The 19737-nt window shown below is 35.2% G+C and overlaps 1 protein-coding gene across 1 annotated transcript in view; it reads left to right on the forward strand.

Annotated features, from left to right (window-relative positions):
- LOC106130828 (dual specificity protein kinase splB) overlaps window positions 1–15893 on the forward strand; it is a 113140-nt gene extending 97247 nt beyond the window's left edge. Inside the window, exons 2-8 of the mRNA XM_013329760.2 lie at window positions 9282–9429; window positions 9755–12152; window positions 12263–12449; window positions 12676–12848; window positions 13273–13498; window positions 13903–14230; window positions 14499–15893. Of these exons, the coding sequence (XP_013185214.2) occupies window positions 9282–9429; window positions 9755–12152; window positions 12263–12449; window positions 12676–12848; window positions 13273–13498; window positions 13903–14230; window positions 14499–14898 (3860 nt within the window). The 3' untranslated portion in view covers window positions 14899–15893. The remainder of the gene's footprint in view (window positions 1–9281; window positions 9430–9754; window positions 12153–12262; window positions 12450–12675; window positions 12849–13272; window positions 13499–13902; window positions 14231–14498) is intronic.
- The last annotated feature ends 3844 nt before the right edge of the window (window positions 15894–19737 follow it).

Below are 19737 nucleotides of genomic sequence, written 5' to 3' on the forward strand. Positions count from 1 at the left end.
TCGTTATTTATGACGTCACAATGCTGACTTGTGGCCAATCGAAAGATATTCTTAATGCATTTATTTATTTTAAAAGTTAAATCATTATCCCTTCAAAGGAAGCAAAGCCAATCTACAAACTGCAAAGCTGGATGGAATTAAGATTCAAGTTTTTAGCCTGAAAGACCTGCATACTTCTTTCGCATCATCCACATTCTCTTCTTTTCATGAACTCTTGTCAGTTTCGGGTACTCTCGACCTGACTGAAGTAATAATATTGAACATAAAATATACTAGTCCTACGTTAATTAATTACTGTTACAATGTCAAATGAGATACATTTTTCCGAGTTAAAGCTTAGCGAAGCGGAAGCATAAGTAATTGGTGGTAATAAATAATGCAATATACCTTGTTATCGTCTGGTAACGATACAGCTGTAACACTGAGCTGTGAAGTGTTGGATATAGCCAGCCAAGGTCCACCCCTAGGCTACGTAGAGTAGATATTTATATAGAAGTAGGTGGGTGTTAAAATCAGCTTAATAAAAAACAAAGTTCTACAACACAGCTGGCCGGTTCATTAGAAAAAGAATAAAATAAATATGTATATTGATTGTTTCTTACAAATATTTACAATATTAATTTATAAATACAGACAATTATCACAAACATACATTTATTATCACGTCCTATATCTATTGCGCTGTAGACAGAGCCAACAGTTTTGAAAAGACTGAATGGCCATATTCAGCTGTTTGGCTTAATGATAGAATTGAGATTCAAATAGTGACAGGTCTTACCGTACCGTGTGGTTCCCGACATAAAAGAATAGGACCGCTCGATTTCTTTCCCATGGTTGTCGTAAAAGGCGACAATTATTGTCTTATTTTAATTATATTTTCAAAGACATTATTTTTTAGTTTACTTTTAAGGATTATTATATCATACATGCTTAGACATTAATATCTTCCTGATATAATTTTGTCGAGAACCATTTTTTTAGGAATGAAATACTTACTTTTCAATTCCTTCATGAGTCATATACGTACAGGTTATTTCAAAACGCTAGGATACAGCTCTCAATGAAATTAATTGGAAGCAGTAAATTGGACACAGTCTGGTTATCGTTTATGTAATGTACGAGTAATTACACGTAGCGGCGGGCTCTTCGCAATTATATTTATTTGGCTCGTGGATGACTTTCTGATGTGGAGGCAAGATGCATTCGCTGAATAATAAGCTGTATTATTTAATGTATTGTTTGTATTAAAAATTGTATAAGATACTATAATAGATGTTTCTCTGCGTATTTCACACTAAACGTATGCTAAATTTCATGAGATAATATACAAACTTTTGTTTTTATTACATAGTATTTATTATAATATAAAATATAGTCTCGTTGAGTTAGTATCTCGTAATATAAATGTCAAACTTCGAATCTAACTCAATCTGTGTAATTCGTTCCGTATATATTTATTTACTTATTAGTATGGATAAATAACGATCTGGGTATTTCGTGATATTCTGCATTGTTTGTGAGGTAGGACAGGATTTATGCCTATTTCCCCAGATTACTTGCCATATCGCAAAACGATACCATTTACATTATCGTATGAGTATTAAAGGATTCAATTTGCAGTTATTGTTGCTATTTATTCTACAATAGAGTTAACTGAAAGTTTAAATAATTACTTTTAGCTTGTACAAAATACAAAACCATCAATATCTTTAACGTTCATCCTATGACAAATGCATGAAATATCTTAAGAAATTTGATCGATTATTAATTTTTTACGTTTTATTTAAATACGCTATGACTTTACTGGTCCGAGTGCACAATTAGGTACCTCTAAGATCAAAGGCGTTGTGTATTTATAACTCAGCAATAATTAACACGCTTATTGTCCCTAACAAGTCATTATTTGCATAATAATCACATTGTGATGTAACATTACCAAAGACCGTAGATTCTAAGCGCCATACGTGTCATTTTCCCATAATAGCTTACAAACAAAAGCATAATTACTCATAAATACAAAGGACATCTATCTTAGAAAAAACAGACAATACTCGAACGTATTTCGTAGGTATTAAGATATAATTTAGTGATATTTTGCAGCAATGCAATGGATGTGTGTTCCCATTGCCGGTCACTGCACGCAGAATAGTCTATAGATGGACTTAGGGCTGAGCGATCTATCGATTATTATAGATAAGTACCTTGTTTCTAGTTATAGTATCGATAAATTATTGATTCGTTTGTTGTTGAGATAAGTCGCAACTATGAAAAACTAAATAAATTTGGTGGAAATCACATGGATTGTGTTGGTAAAGTGAATTCTGGACTTTAATCATGGTTGCTGTGTTTTATGGTTACAGACTAATCAAAAAAATATCGTTACAAATATCATACTAACTTAATGAGATAGGGATATTAAAATTGATTGGCGGTTTTTTATAATGTTTATTTGTAAAATTCTGTTAATTAGAGCTAAGAATTTAATTAAGGTATATCACGGTGAAGTCTTTGAGTCGCTGTAAATATTGCATCGATACTGTCCCATCCCTAACTAAGCCTGCGAAGTCAGCCAACTATTGTCTAAACATCGCAGAAACTTAATGAATACACTGCACATATCGATGTCATGACTCAACCAATTAATAGCATTCATTATCATCGATTACATTTATAGTTTGTTACCTTTTTGTATCTTTAATAAAAGCGCTGGGAATCCAAGAACTTCATATGATTTATATTTCTTTATTGACTACATCTCTATATAATAAAATTACCTATGTTACTACATGAATCTCATTTTTATCACTAAGCCAAACTGAACGTGGCCTATCAGTCTTTTCAAGACTGTTGGCTCTGCTTAGCCCGCAAAGGATATAGACGTAATTATATGAATTTATGTCTCACCTATTAGTTTTTATTTTGGAAGAAATAAATTTAAGAAATTGATGAATGAAAATTGAAAAATCTTTTCACAGTCGAGTTTGTTTGTTTGTAATATCTTTATTGCATAGAAATTTACACAGTAACAAGCAAATAGTACATAGTTATAAAATAAACTAATCACTTGCAATGGCGAACTAATCCCTTGAAGGAATCTCTTCCAGTCAACCGGCAAAAATAAAGGAACTAGATAATTCAGTAAAAAGCGGCAAGTCACTGTGTTTTTAACAACAAACGAGTTTGCTTTTTTAATGAATAAAGTGTACCTACGTACTTAAATTATAAAATTTCCTCATTACATACTACATTCAACATTAAGAAACTTATCTTCCCTAATCAGCAAAAAGCTATAACAGTTGACAAACAGCTCCCACACAGTTTCCCAGCTCGTGGCGGGCAAAAAACGCGGGGTGCTATTGTTTACGAGTTGGGCAAACGCATACAATGCCGTGTGGCCTGGATTCTGACGCATTTCCTTGGTTTTTCTATTGTAGGAATATAATTTATTGGTAGAATTGCGTGGAGCTTTATTTCCATTAAATTTATTTCGCATAGCATGCTTATTTACATGTTTAATTAACATTTGCTACCGTAGTGAGTTTGCTACCATAGTTACAGGTTTCTACCCTATCGCTTAAAAGAAGAATCCTAAGCTTATTAGCCTAATCCTTAGTCGCCGTTTACGACATCCATGGGAAGGAGAGGGAATGGTCCTATTCTAAAGTGCTGGGAATCACGTCACTTTTGAATATGACTTAAAATAAACTATTGGGTAAAAAATATATTAATCTTTAATCGTAATTAATATACAGAGATCGCAATAGGTAGATTGATTTTATGTACTTGCATCATGAATTACCATAGAAAGCATAACATGGATAAGCCTCTTTTCCGGGATTCCATTTCAGTACTTACACTAAACATTGTCCGCAATAAATAAATAAATAAATAAATATATACGGGACAAATTACACTGATTGAGTTAGCCTCGAAGTAAGTTCGAAACTTGTGTTACGAGATACTAACTCAACGATACTATATTTTATAATAAATACTTATATAGATAAACATCCAAGACCCAGGACAATCAGAAAAAGTTCTTTTCTCATCATGCCTTGACCGGGATTCGAACCCGGGACCTCCGGTGTCACAGACAAGCGTACTACCGCTGAGCCACAGAGGCCGTCTGATGTCCTGGCAATGTCCGCGGGTAACATAGGACTACAATTTACGTGAACGAAGTCGGGGGAAAACAGCTACCACTAATATATTCTTCATCCCACTTGTAAAAATTCCCTAAAAAAATCTTAATAATTTACATATCCCGCAATCCCGCACGGAGGCATGTCCATATTAATATATACGTTTCAGTTCATTGACCCCAATTCAATCTACCTATTCCGATCTTTAGTAATATAATATAACTTAGTATAAATTAGCCCTTTGCCCACGAAAGTCACTAACATTATACAATTTACGATGCAATCGAAAATGGAGCATAAAATCCCTTCTCTCGTCCGTCCTGCCGGTGTCACAACGTTTTCCCAGAGCGCATGCGCCTCGTTGCGTCACACTGGACGCGGCACAAGTGCACGGGGTGACCGAATCAATTCCTAGCCGAATGGATAGTGAACTAGCTATCGTGGGAAATGTGGTTGCGAAATTTAAAGTTAGTCTAAAAGTTATTGATTACATTTGAATTTGCGCCGTGTGGTTCCCGGCACCAATACAAAAAAAGAATAGGACCACTCCATGTCTTTCCCATGGATGGCGTAAAAGGCGACTAAGGGAAGCGTATCCCTCAGTCGCCTTTTACGACATCCATGGACAAACTTGGAATTCTTTTTTAGGCGATGGGCTAGCAACCTGTCACTATTTGAATCTCGATTCTATCTTTAAGCCAAATAGCTGAACGTGGCCATTCAGTCTATTCAAGACTATCGGCTCTGTCTACCCCCAGAGGGATATAGACGTGACCATATGTATACATGTACATTTGAATGAGATTTCCATATTGATAGTTGCTGGGATCCTTATTGTGCCAGTAAGCTTCCTGCTAGTGTGGTGGTGAAGAAAAAATCATGGTGTGTGCTGGCGTCATCTCAATCGATCAAGGAAAAGCCTTATAAATATGGTATTAGTTATTTCAGTCACTATTTTAATGTCTTACTATCATTATGCTACACAGCTGGACGTAGCCCTTCATTCTTTTTGACTAGACTTGAATAATGGCTCTGTCTAACCCGTAAGAGGTTAAGGCGTGATTGTATGTGTGTATGAACACTAGTATGCGTAAGTAGGGAAAATTTTGTGAAAACATACTCAATGAGCTTAAAGAAACGTTATGAAGAAAAATATTCGTAAATTGTACTTTATATTGTACAATACCGCTGAGCAGGCAGATTTAGATTATACATTATATCTAGTTTGTCCTAAGATAACCAATTACTTAGAAAAAAAAATAGTTGTAATTAAATATATTTTTCAAAATTATTATCTTCCTAGCTTTCCTATAGTTTAACTTACCCGGGTAAGATTAAAGATTCCGGGCCTCTCCCCAAGGAGTGGACAAATAAAAATGATGATAACACAAGTCTCGAATTTACTTCGGGGTTGCCCCATTCTGTGCCATTCGCTGTATGTTTCAATTTTACTTGCCCACTGTTACACAACCATGTTCCCACTTTCAATTGTAATTTAATTTCTACTTTACTCTAATAAACATCAGGAAAATGAGTTAAATGCCGCGTTTGATTTGCATCGGCTATAAACCGACCCTTCACAGCGCAAGACTTCGCTGCGCGGGCGCAGAACGTTTCGCAATACGATTCCATTGAATTTGATTCGCTGCGGAATTGGCATGCCATCGTGGGAAGATATAGTATTTGTATTTATTCTAACATCATAATTTTGAGTGAACATAATTTAGATATCTATTGAAAAGTAAATTTAACATCATTTGATTATTTAGGTTCGTTAGTCTTTATAAATTTGGGTAATAATTTTACGTGAAATTTATCTACCAACTTTTCACTATTTGAATCACAATTTTATAATAAAAATATACGGCTCAACGTAAGGCCCTTTCTGTCTTTACACGATATTGACGTAGCTATATGTATATTTGTATGACTACTATCTAAAAATTAGGTCTCCGGGGTTTCACCTACGCATCTTGAATTGGTTTTTACACGAAGCGACTCCCGTCTGACCTCCACAATCTTTGCTGGCACTTTACTCTTACTGGATCATATTGCACATCCATTTGTCTGAATGTGTAGGTTCCTTACGATGTTTTCTCTGACCGTAAATACTTTAACAGTTTCCTTTTCTAAGCAAGAACCGAAGAATAATAATTAGTACGATTATATCTGTCACTCTTAAATGACAATTGAAACTTATAATTAAATTATCCCAGTGTGAAAATTTAATTAAATATTCCTCCAAAAAGGACCTTGGCATAACAATTAAAAACTATAATTAAATGACTAATTGAAAGGTGTCACAATAAGTGGAGTCATTGAATGTCATCGTAGGATTAGAGACATTAATTATAAGTCATTACATTTGGACTGTAATCTACTTTCGTGTGATGTTCAAGGCGGCATGCGAAGGTCAGGATTTTGTTTTCAAATTGAAGTTTCTTTATGTGAAGTATTTTGAAAGTCAAAAAATCTTCTTTGAGTTTATTCTTCTTAAAATTGAATGACAAATTGTATTCTTAATTTTGTTTGTATCTCATACATTTTGGATTTTAAAATACAACGATTCAAGGGAAAATTTCGTAAGAAACAGATCGTTCGAATACATCGCAATTGTGATTTTTTCTTTGTAAATATATTTTTGCGTTGATTGCATCAACTCTTAAACGACAATCGGCCGGATCTTGTGCTTCAATAATATTATTTCCAAACGTACGAAATAACTTGCAAGACGAACCATCGCCAAATTAATTGCATTGTAACTTCGTACCTTTGAATTGCTATCGATATGAGAAAATTAATGTATTGATCAATACGTTGCTGAAACTTCTTCGGATCTCATGTGAGTGCCCTTCGTGTTGTGCAACCAGGGTCGTGTCAATGTTTGACAAAGGCATGGCAGGAAGGAACCGGTTTTGCAATTTCTTGAACGAACTCATCAATTATAGTAAATACTTTACGTATTCAACGTTAAAATCGTTTCCAAATTTTAGGATTTCATATTATAAATTTGCCTCATCAATTTCAAGTGAATATTTTACGAATTCAACGTTAAAATCGTTTTCTAATATCAGGACTTCATATTATAAATCATACTTGTTGGTAGTTTGCTGTATTATTCTCGTAAATGCATTTAAACTAGAATATATTTATGAGAATAAATATTATTTTAGCAAAAACCGTTTAGCATTGATTTTAATAAATACTGTTAAAGTTTTTTTTTTCTTGTTATATTTTTTAACAGTCTTCCATACTTCAGTGTGTTTATTTAAAAAGTTAGAAATTTAGTTAGACATAGCGTAATTAAGCTACAAACTTTAAACATTCCTTTATTTCATTGAAATATCTGGCTGTCATTAAACAAATCTGAATGGCATCTCAGTGAAACCTGTAAATGCAGGGAGGCAGAGTAACAGTGCTAGGCCCGCCATCACGGCTAGCGGCGTGCTGCCGTGACGCGCACGTGACGGATGCGATGATACGTGAATTTCAAAGGTTTTCATCAATGGAGTGATATTAGTTAGGTAGGCATGTCATCGGTGATTTTTTTAAATTAAATTTGTAGTTTTAATTCTCTTGACAGAGCCTACATAAATTTTTAATTTCATCAACATTAGAACCAGAATGAATGTAACGAAAGTTATCGCGTCACAAACATACAAACATATATACAAATATATATTTCGCCTCAAGTAGATTAGTAAAATAATGTTATGAAATCTAACTAAATAGTATCTAAAATAAGAATCGGAAGGTACTCATATTAAACTAACTGTTTTTTGATCGTAGCTTTCATTATTAAAGTAACGGTTTTATTGATAAATTTGTATCTAATCTAATCTATCTCTCACTCTAATGGCTATCTTGATAGAAGATGCATCCGTTAGTTGATTGCACTATGAACAATATAAACCAATTTTCTCAAACATTGTGAATGTAAATGTATAGTTGGTGCTGATAGTATATACAATTTATGTAATTAAGTTGTAATTTTGATAACTACCTATGTATATTCCAAATCACGTTTTTCTATATAGTTAATTGATAGCAAATTTTTCAATGTTCAAATTGTTAATAAAAACTACTCAAACAAAAAACGGCCGTTTCAACCAGTTAAAAATTTCCAAAATATAACGATTAAATTATATTAATATTCTATACATTTACTTGAGACCAAATTTTTAAATGATATCATTTTTAAGAAATATTCAAACACAAAACGGTCGCAGCTTATCTTACCTAAATTCTATATAATCATTACTCAAATATAAATGATTGCTGTCACATGTGATTTGTTCTTTTATCAATCTCTTAAGTAGTCACGATTTAATACCAACATGATCATTATTTTTTAAGAGCGGCTAAGATCTCTCGTGATGATAATCGGATCGTATCGTCATGAATCAAACGCTTTCTCCGGTAGAATCAAGGTAAACATACAGAGCTATCGGGCGAGCAAAGATTAACTGAAATATTTGTAGATTTTTTTTCAATATTGGTGTAAATTTTTTTATGTTTTTATTTTTATTTATTCACAATCGAAGAGTTATTACTCTTTATGAGTTACTCTCTCTTCAATTGTGAATGGTGCTAGTACTATATAATATTTAAAAATATAACATGTAAAAATAGTATGTACAAATTTTTCATACATAGAAAATTTTCATACATACATCACGATTCATTTCTGAAAATTATCTTATCATTCTAGCTCATCGGTTTACTCTCAACCTGAAAACATATTATATGTTTAATTAAGAGTGCGGCATTATCTACGTTTAGTCAAACCCAAACACAACTCCTTGTCTATTCCATGTTATAGTCTATGGCAACGTATTGTTTTAGTTAGTGGGTGAAGGTCGAAGCTACTCCATTACATGTAATGATAGCCGCGGTCATCAGCGATTACTGTCCGAGATACGAGACTTGTGAAATTTAATAGCACTACATTCAATGTGATTTCTTTTAGTGTAGATAATGAATATGTACAACAACTATCTATTTTTTTAAGAATATATATATATATATGATAACTTATGTCGACTATAAATGAAATGATGAATGGTATAAAGCTGGGTTAGTACGGACTATGTCCAAAATTCTATTTTTTTTAAATTATATTGTATTCGTTACTTCCAGGCGTGCGCCGAGCATCGCCGGTTTCTACCAGCAACGCGACCCGCGACTCCCACCTTCTCTCCGTGCTGGCCGCGAGGAGGAAGCAGCTCAAGAGTGGCCAAGCCGCCATTTTGAGCGCGCTACCGGCGCTGGCGCAGGCTGCTAGAAAGTAAGTTCGTTGGCCTTTATATAATTATCTGAATCTGATAGAGATAATTCTAATTGAGAAATTGAGTGGGTCGCAGAGATTTTGGGTTTATAATGAATAAAAATTTTGAATTTTGAATTTGAGTGATGAGCCGAAGAATAGTGGTGATCACTCTTCAGCTGCTATTTCAAAGTGATTGCTAATGATTGAAAACTCAAATGACAGTAAACTCCAACTCCTTTTTTGATGAGTAAAAAGAAATTTGATATTTGAATAAAATTCTAAGACTGAAACATCACTACTTAAAAATAAAATAAAATAACACTTGTCCTATTTTTGTTTTCAGGGGCAATACGACTTTCGCCAAGATAGAAATACGAGATGCGAATAATGTGACTGTGAAGAGGCTGACATTCGAAGCAACACCTCCAAACAAGCTGCTCACCACCGATACCTTGAGAGATAGGCAAGATGTTAGGCCACACATCTTTGTGCCTAAGTCTTTTCAGGAAAATAGAAGTAGGCTCGTATTTGACACCAAGAGACGAGACCTTCTAAACCCTAATAAAAATACCCCTGAACGAGTCACAGGAGGTTCTGTAGTCTATGTCCCACCAGAAAAATTAGAAGGTTTAGACAAAGAAGTAGATTTAGACCCAGAAGAAGAATTTCAAGTAGATGAATCAAATCATGGCCTTTATTTGCTTAATTATTCTGATACAGAAAATGTTACACAATCTCCAATTTTAAATAAAACTACGACTACAACATCAAAAGATATCAAAGAAAATACAACAATCCAGGTTGAAACTAGTACTCTATCCAGTAATAATACCAAGGAAATTTTTATTGAAGAACAACAAAAAGATAGTAATGAAGATAAAACAGAGGCAAACACGATTGCTAATAGTACTGATACTAAAAATACACAACTTGTCAAAATTGATAATGAAAAAGACAAGGAAAATAACACCGTGTTTATGTCAGATGAAATAATAAATCATTTCAGGCATCTAGAATCCGAGTTAACTGTAGAGGAGATGGCACCATTTATTTACTTTGGGCAGAAACTTGGAGGCCAGGTCAGCGACAATTTAACGAATTCTCCTTCATTATCAGCGTCGACCAAATCAGTTAATTTCATAGCAGCGCCTTTAGAAAAACGGAAATTTAATTCACGATATTCTGCGACAGAGAAATATAGAAATACAAGTGTTGATGAAGAGGAAATAAATGAAGACATGGACGTATCAGTTGTCAAGAACACTATTGAGAAAAATAAAATAAGGAATACAGTAAAAGGGCCCGCACCCGCACGACACGTTGGCCTCGTAAATGCTTACAGAAAATATTCCAGTTCAACGCCAGCAACAACCAAATCACCGAATATTGCACAACTAAATGTTACTGATCCAATTATTTTAAATGTAACTCCAAATACTGTAGATAAAAATAGTAATAATACTAATGCTACTAGTACAACGAAAGAATCATCTTTAAATTTACCAAATAAAAATAACTCTACACAATCTGTAAAAGATAATCCAAACAAATTAAATGTTACTTCTACCCCAAGAAATTACACAAGAAGTTATTTCAATTTACGAAGACGGCCACCTCGAGTGACTGTTGTGTCTACTACAGAAAATATAATTCCAACAGCCGTTAACACTACTACTGAAAAGGTTTCCACATCTGTGTATACAGCCGTTGTAACTTCGGTATCTATAACGTCTTCAATGAAAGCAAAAAATAGCACAGATGGAGTTGATACAGATAATAGTACTATTTCTGAAATAAAAGAATCCGATTTAAATTCTACGGTACCCAAGCTAATATTGGCAAATGAAACGGAAACTTCAACAATGAGTTCGACATCTGCTAGACCCTATAAACACAGAATTAGAATAAGAACAACAACAACAGAAAGCAGCGTAAATTTAAATCCTAGTCCTTCGCCTATAGTTTATCGACCTTCTGAATCTCCTCTTTCCAGTGAAATACCAACGACTTCTCGAATATCTGAAAGATTAGCTACATTGCTGAGACAAAATGTGTATGAGACTCTGGCAAATGGTAGTACTATTCGACCGAAAAATATACTTCGAAGACGACGACCAACCACTACTACAACAACAACTACAACGACAACGACTCTAACTCCATTTTCCCCCATTTATATACCTAGTGAAATTCCAGTTTCATCATCTTCACAAGGGACCTCTAGTATCCTTCCATCAATCACTACAGAAGCAACACGTGACTCAACCGCACAATTGAGTACTTCTACTTTTAGACCATTTGTAGTTACTTCAAAATCTTCAACTCAATCAAAATCAAAACCTGTCGTAGTACCAACAAGTACACAATCTCCTGAAGCAAAAAATACTACTAAAAATGCAACAAAAGAGAGCGAAGATGATAATTCTGTGACACAAAATGAAGAAGTAGTTATTGAAGCCGAGAAGAATTACACTGCATCATATGTATTGGCTGGGTTAGGTTTCCTACCTGTCGGAGCTATCATAGCTTTTGTTTTAAGAAATGTTCTCAATAAGAAAACCAAAGAAATCGATACGGAGTACGAGGGATACTTCGATGACGGTGAGATTAAGAAAGAGTCGCCCATCACACCGGTAGCACGGCCACCGTTGCCAACGCCCTCCAAACCTGATCAGAAATGGGAGTTCCCTAGAAACAAGCTTAGATTGCAGACTTTGTTGGGACAAGGAAACTTTGGACAGGTAAATTATTATTAATTTGTTTTGCGTAATTACTTGACATAGCATTTATAGTCGCATTATCTTTATCGATTGGTCTATATACCAAATCTATAATAGTACAATACTTACAGGTGTGGAAAGCAGAAGCAGATGATCTAAATGGCCATGATGGTCTGACGCGGCTAGTAGCTGTCAAGACCATCAAAGAGACAGCTTCGCAGAAGGAAAAACAGGAGCTCCTACACGAGATCTACATAATGCAAAAGATCGGGACTCATCCCAATGTGGTCACCATATTGGCATGTTGCACAGAACAAGGTTTGATTTTGATTTCCTGAAACTTCTTATTGTGAAATAGAATGGAGAGTAGGTATTAAAAAAAAGCAAACTTTGCGAAACCTTAAAGATATTTCAAATGTAATGAATTACCCGAATTGACATTAGAGTCAAGGGGCCATTATCTATCAATCGAAAAGTCGTAATTCAAAATCTTGCATGAGAAGGTTATCAATTCACTTTGTAATTAATGGCTTCTTTTTTCCAGAACCATACCTTCTAATAATGGAATACGTAATGTGTGGTAAGCTGCTAACTTACCTGCGTGAGCGCCGCTCCCGGCCCGACCGGTTCAGCGGCAGCGGCGCGCTCACCTCCCGCGATCTCACCGTGTTCGCCTACTGCGTGGCTCGGGGCATGGACTATATTGCTTCTAAAGGGGTAAGAAATTTGTTTGCTTACGGTAAACTTCGGAAAGGAATTGGTAACAAAGTGGGTAGGTCTGATTAGAAGTCAAAAATTATCTTTCATTTACCTTCGTTTAGTGCCTAATACGTTCTTTTTGAAAGACAACACATTGATTTTAAATGGCATAGATAAACTTTGTAATTTACATAGATAACACAGATTCTGAACTGAGTGAACTGGATTATTGTCCAGTCCGTCTTCGTGCTGGAAAAGAAAGGAAACTGCTAAGATTTCATAAACTCACGAGTCTGTGTGTGTACCCTCATAATACGAATAACCACCCAGATCTTCTCCTATATTAGCATACAATCATCAATCAAAACCTCAAGATTTTCTTTTTAGTTCAAAAAGTGTCACATCATTACCAACTAACATAATTATTAAATTCATTCTTCAGATCGTTCACCGCGACTTAGCAGCTCGCAACGTACTCGTAGACCACAACAAGCTCTGCAAGATCGCCGACTTCGGCATGTCGCGCGCGGCCGGCGCCTCAGCGCGGCCCGCGCGCTCGGCGCTGCCCGTGCGCTGGATGGCGCCGGAGGCTCTGCTCTATAATGTGTACAGCCACCACACTGACGTCTGGGCCTTTGGGATTCTACTGTGGGAGATCGTTACTTTGGGTGAGTCTAGCTGATCTCTCTCTCATCTCTGCGGGTCCCGGTTGCACCCTCCACAAAAGTGTTTCGGGGCGCGGTGTCCGCCTTCCGACTTTTCTCTCTCCATTTGGTCAGGCTTTCGGTGTTTTTGAGTCTTGCTGATATAAAATATTAATTTTAAAAGAAATACATGTGAATTCACCTGATTAATCACTTATCAGGTTACAAGATTTTTTGTAGTAGTTTATGAATTTTGGTTTATTGACCAAGAGAAGAAAATACCAATATTTAAGCAAAGACATTGCAAAATTCCAAAAATAACTTATTTTTAAAACACCGTCTAGAAAGACATACCGAAACATCTCCTAGTTCTTTTCAGAGGATAACATTTCCTAAAATTGTAAACCAAAATATGTCTGAAATTGCAGGTTCAACGCCGTACGCGGCCATGTCCGGCCGCGAGGTGCTGGCCGCGGTGACGGAAGGCTACCGCCTGGAGCGGCCGCCGCACTGCAAGCCGCAGCTGTACCGCGCCATGCACGCCTGCTGGCACGCCGACCCCTCGCAGCGACCCACCTTCGCAACCCTCAAGGCTCAACTAGCAGAACTACTGGACAACGAACCTTCGGAGGGAAACTACGTGGATTTAGACTCGTTCTATCAAGAATCCTCAGTCTATAGTGATCCGTCGGCGATCATTAATGATGATGAAGGCTTGTCGGCGGAGTATGACAGAGAGAGGCGATGTTTTAGAGAGTAAGTAATTAACACTATTAGGTTTGGAAACACATTTTCAAAGAGTGATCGTGATCTTCTGTCATTTGTCCAGGTTGCGTATACTTTGTTTATTATTCCATAATATTTTATGGTTACAATTAAGTGATACGTAAGAACCATGGTTTATAGCTTACACAAATGTTTACTTTAAATCATTTATTTGTCTGGACAAAATACTTATTTTGCTATCGATGCCATCTAGAAAAGAAAAAGAAATATGTTAACACAAACATCTCTTCCATTTCAGATTGGGCAGCAAAGGCCCCGCTAAATTCGATAACCACGCCTTCAGTTTCCGGGACGAGGAACTCCGCAACAAGTTCGGCATCGGGACTCCCCGCATGGGCGGCTTCGGCATCCGGGACGTCCCCTTCAACGAGAGGAACTTCTCCGACGGCGAGTTCAACGACCGCGCCTTCTCCGACAAGAGCTTCACCGACAAAAACTTCACCGACACCAACTTCGCCGAAAGAAAAGACGGGAAACTCTCTACCTCCAGTTTCCACCGAGAAAGGGAGAGGGAGAATCCCCTCGTCAGTAGAAATAGCTTTAATGGTTTCCCGAGAATCGGTACCAGGGACGGGCATTTTCAGTTGACTCCCGACGGGAGAAACAATAGGGTCTCGGAATTCGAATGTGACATTTGAGATTGTCGATCGACTGATTTTGATATTTGACTGTAGTCTATCAATACAATTTTTGTTTAGAAAATTGTTGTAATTTTTTTTGGTTGCCAAGTGGATTTTTTCTCATTTAATTTTAAACGTTCCGGCCACGTTTAGTAATTAGATATAGATCAGATAGAGATATTTTAGTCGTCTGATAATAATACACAAACACATATTTTTAAATGTATAAAGCTAAAAAAATGGTACGTAAAATTGCCAAATATATGCACTGATTGATAATATTTTTTTCGCACAAGTGTGGTCATAACAAAAAGTGTCGATTTTCGTTCGATTGCATTGTATTAGTAAATCGATATAAAAATTTGTAAATATTCCTTAATTTATGTCAGTTTTGAGTGGTGTAATTAGGCAATAACTTGTAAATAGTGTAGAGTAATATTTTGTATATGTGAAGATATTGTAATCTAGTATTCAGAATTATTTATCTATATTGTGGGTATAATGTCATGGCCTCTCATACTTTAAATGTCGAAAAAGGTTAATTTTGAAAATTAGTAAGTTCCAACTTTTTAATTGTTACCAAATCGATTCCTAGTATGCATCTACAAAAGAGAGAAATTTTATCAAATTTTAGACAAATAGCTTATGTATTTAACCTACAAAAGAATAATTTAGATTTCTATGGAGATGCTTGTTCTACTCAATTTGAAACTTATTACGTATTTTTTTCTACTTTTTCATATAAAAATCGTCCACTTTTTCATATAAAATAACTATTGCAAATGTAAGAAATGCTTTTACCCAATGAGTGGTCAAAATACACTCTATCCATGATGAGATACGTCATGTACCTATATTTAATATACTCGTAGGTACCTATATACAATAGTTGGATCATAGTGGTGCTAACATTCTGTTATTGTAAATATCACAGTCTATCTGCGTTACTTTCCGTTTCAATCTCAGTTCATTATTACTTTCTAGTCTAAAAAATTGTATTATATTGCATTAGTTGACATAAGGTTGAAAGATTTATTTTATCATGAAATAAAGTATTATGAAAATTAGATTTGGTTTAATTTCGAAACGTAAGGATGAACAAAAAGATATGAAAAAAAAATCTAAATATACCTCTTCGGAATACCGTTTTAGACCAGATATATCAGACAAAGTCAAGGTGCGATTGCAGAATAGTGTTGAATGTCATAAACTTGATAATAGATATATCGCATCCCTATTACCTACTAGCGGGGCAGATAGAGCCAACATTAATAAGTTCGAAAGGAAAAGATTAGTCATGTCATCAATGCATTAAGGCAGAATCCCAAGATGCTTTTCCTCGATTTGCTTTAGCAGTCTTTGTGAGAAGAGAAATAGCTGGCACGGACAGATCTATGAATTATGATTATTTTATTATTTATAAATACATACATATATATGGTCACGTCTATATCCTTTGCGGGGTAGACAGAGCCAACAGGCTTGGAAAGACTGAATGGCCACGTTCAGCTATTTGGCTTAGTGATAGAATTGAGATTCAAATAGTCCCAAAAAAGAATCCCAAGTTTGTAAGCCTATCCCTTAGTCGCCTTTTACAACATCCATGGGAAAGAGATGGAATGGTTGTATTCTTTTTTATATTGGTGCCGGGAACCAAACGGTTATTTATGAAAATAGAATTATTACAAACTATGACTTTCTTCATTGTCAGGAGTTTACTTGAAATATTCCTAGTTTTAGTCTTTTTACCTTATTATAAAATAGCTAATTTTTAATTGGCAAAGACATAAAATGACACAGGATCCTTACATAAAGAAAAAATAGTACCTAATCTTACATAACAAAGATTATTTCGCCAATACGGAAAACAGTTCTAAACGTACCACAAATATTTATTCAATTTGATTCCTGCAGTGATGCAACAAACGAAGACACTAATTTGAATGCAGCCACCGCTAAAGACGCACAATTGCACATTAACTGCACTTTCGTTAAACCGCAAGTCGCAACAACTACCTACAACTGTCATCATGTTAACGTTGGAATTCATTTATAGGGTGACGGCAGATACAGGATGTGTTATTCATCAAATCTATGAAGATACATAAATAATGTCACGCCTGTTCCGTGGAGAGCGAGGCAGATATAATCTTTTACTTTTCACGACTCGAATACTTCTGTCGCTTCATCCACACTCATCATTCTCTTCATGCAAACACGTCAGTTTATGGTACTCTTAAATTGATCTTCGACCGGGACATTCCTAATTTGATAAAGGTAATTGGTTCGTCTAGGCCTGCTCCTTCCAATGTTTCAATTCACATTCTTCTTGTATATTTCCTTCGTCAATATACTTTTATTCATTCTGTCTACATGAACAACCATCTAAGAAATCCTTTGTATTATCAATAATAGATGATTATGCTTAATGGTGTTAAGGCCATCATTTTCTTAAAACTGTTGGCTTTCCAGAAGCAGTTTTTCTAAAAACCTTAAACAATTTAGTCGCAATACGATGCGTGAAATTCAGATCAATCGATCGTGTAATCGCTGGTGCCACGGGTTTTTTGTACCCAATTTTAACCATTTCTGGGCTTTAATAATTTATTATCCAGAAAAGAAAAACTAAAATGGCAAAACATGTAGCATACAATGAAAGACTATTGACTCAATTTAGTCCTTCTCAATATTAAAAAAAAATCGATGTAAGTTGTACTTTGAACGAACGAAACTTGATATATTATAAAAACACATCCAACGTTTTCATTTTTTAAGCAAATTTATAAACACGCTGTATAAGCAAGTACCAAAGATCATGAAGAATGCTTCATCAGAAAGAAAGTGACATCGTATTGGCGAACCGCAGAATTTCAATATTAAATGTGTTCGGTTTGTACCTCAGGCAGTACTAGGCTTTTCTCTATTGGAACTTCAGTGTTAGCGCGCGACTTTGCATGAATTTTACAGTCACCATCCTACTTACGTTGTTCCGGTCGAGTAGTCATCTTTCTGAAGTAAGTACTCTTATGAGCATCATCCAGGTTTGGCTAAATTTTACATGAATCGACTTTCTTCTGACCTCCGCCATCTCTGTACGTTTCTGTACATATAGTATTGTGACGTTATTATTAACTTCATCGTTTTGGGGTTTGGCGTTACGTATTCTTAAAAAAATTTTAATCATGGCTGTGAAAAAGAAACATTCTTATATAAAACAAAAATAAGATTTTCTTTTGTAAATGAAAGGTGTTTTATTATTTCTGTATAAATAAGTAAGATCTGTGTTAGAAAATTGATAATGTTTATCGTAGGTAAGTAATCCTTAGTTCAATTTCGCAAAATAGCATTATATTCAAAAGTCTTGTCAGTTTGGGAGATGCTCAATCTTAAATATATTGAATTAATAGAAATAAAGAATTTCACGAAAGAAAACATCATGAAAAAAATTATGGCCTCAACTGGTTAGGATAGGGCCACATATTTCAGGGGGAAATCATCGGAATTAAGTTTTATTATATGACCTTGCCATCCTTTGATATTAACGTAGGGCTAATCATCGTGTTTCCTAAAACCGACGCCAGAAAACATTTTAAAAGATGCAGAAATGAAGTAAACTAAAAACAAGCAAACAAAGAAACAGCAATGAATGCGAACCTGATCAGCCAACGGTGTTCACGCTCTGTTTGTCCGACGACGCTGTTGCGAGCGAGCCTGGGAATTAACGGGACTGGCTGCGAACGCACCAGCGGCGCTCGGGAATCTGGGAGATCTGTTACATTCATACGGGAATGTATCATTAGTTGAATTCCAATTTGTTGATGTATTACAGATACGATAAAGATTTGGTTATTAACTAAGCAGCTCATTTTTTTTTTTCAAATATAGTTGTGCAAAAAACAAATTCTGTTAGGAATCTACTGAGAAATAACTAACAAGCACGCTATTTATTTCGAAGTATCTTTTTGTATGTTTAAATAACTCTGAAAGTAAAGAATAAAGAATAACAATTTTATATTTCAAATTTTTTCATTACCGTAGTCATTAAAGGTATCATCATTATTCTCAATAAATTTAACTGTGGCAAATGACTTGCGATAGTTTGATAGACTTACTTTCTTTTGTTGGGATATCTTCAATAATGCAAATGTCAAAAATATTTTCTTCTTTTATATACACACTCAATAAATCTTCATGTCATTAATAATATAACTTTATTCAATTCAACAACATTAGTTCTGCGGCCAATTTTAATGCTCAATAGATAGAAATTACTTTAGAAATTAGTTTCATGAATGGCATTCATAAAACTGCCGACGTAATATTCTGACCTCTATCGATAACTTTCGTAACAATTCGATAACACTGTTGAACTGTGAAAGCATCTTTACGCATTGAAAAATCTGAATAATCATCTACGCTAAATTGTACAACTTTATCTTTCAAACCAATTTAGAAACGAGAAACTTTTATCGCGAGGAAATAGAATTGATTTTGCTACAGAAGTCAAACTTCTGAATGAAAACTTAAGTTGGTTGATTGATGGTATTGTCGAATGCGTTATTTATGTAATAGTTTTTGGGATACAATCAATTGCAGCGACACTGATAACTGGATGAGTTATCAGAATCCGCGCGATCGTCGGTGACCCTAAGCCGGTGAAAGTTGGCAGTTCCGGCATTATCTGACACCTGTAAATATGAGATGAGAACGAATCGTGTGGGGAAGCGCGTGCGTTCATTCTGCCGCGGCTCGAGGAAAGCGACGCGCGCGCAACATCGCCCACAAAAACTTTAATTAACATGTGAATATGTTCAGTGCGTTACGTGCGGATAATAACCAATTTTTCTAATAATGACA

Source organism: Amyelois transitella, chromosome 7, assembly GCF_032362555.1.
Source record: "Amyelois transitella isolate CPQ chromosome 7, ilAmyTran1.1, whole genome shotgun sequence".
Classification (NCBI taxonomy): Eukaryota; Metazoa; Arthropoda; class Insecta; order Lepidoptera; family Pyralidae; genus Amyelois; species Amyelois transitella.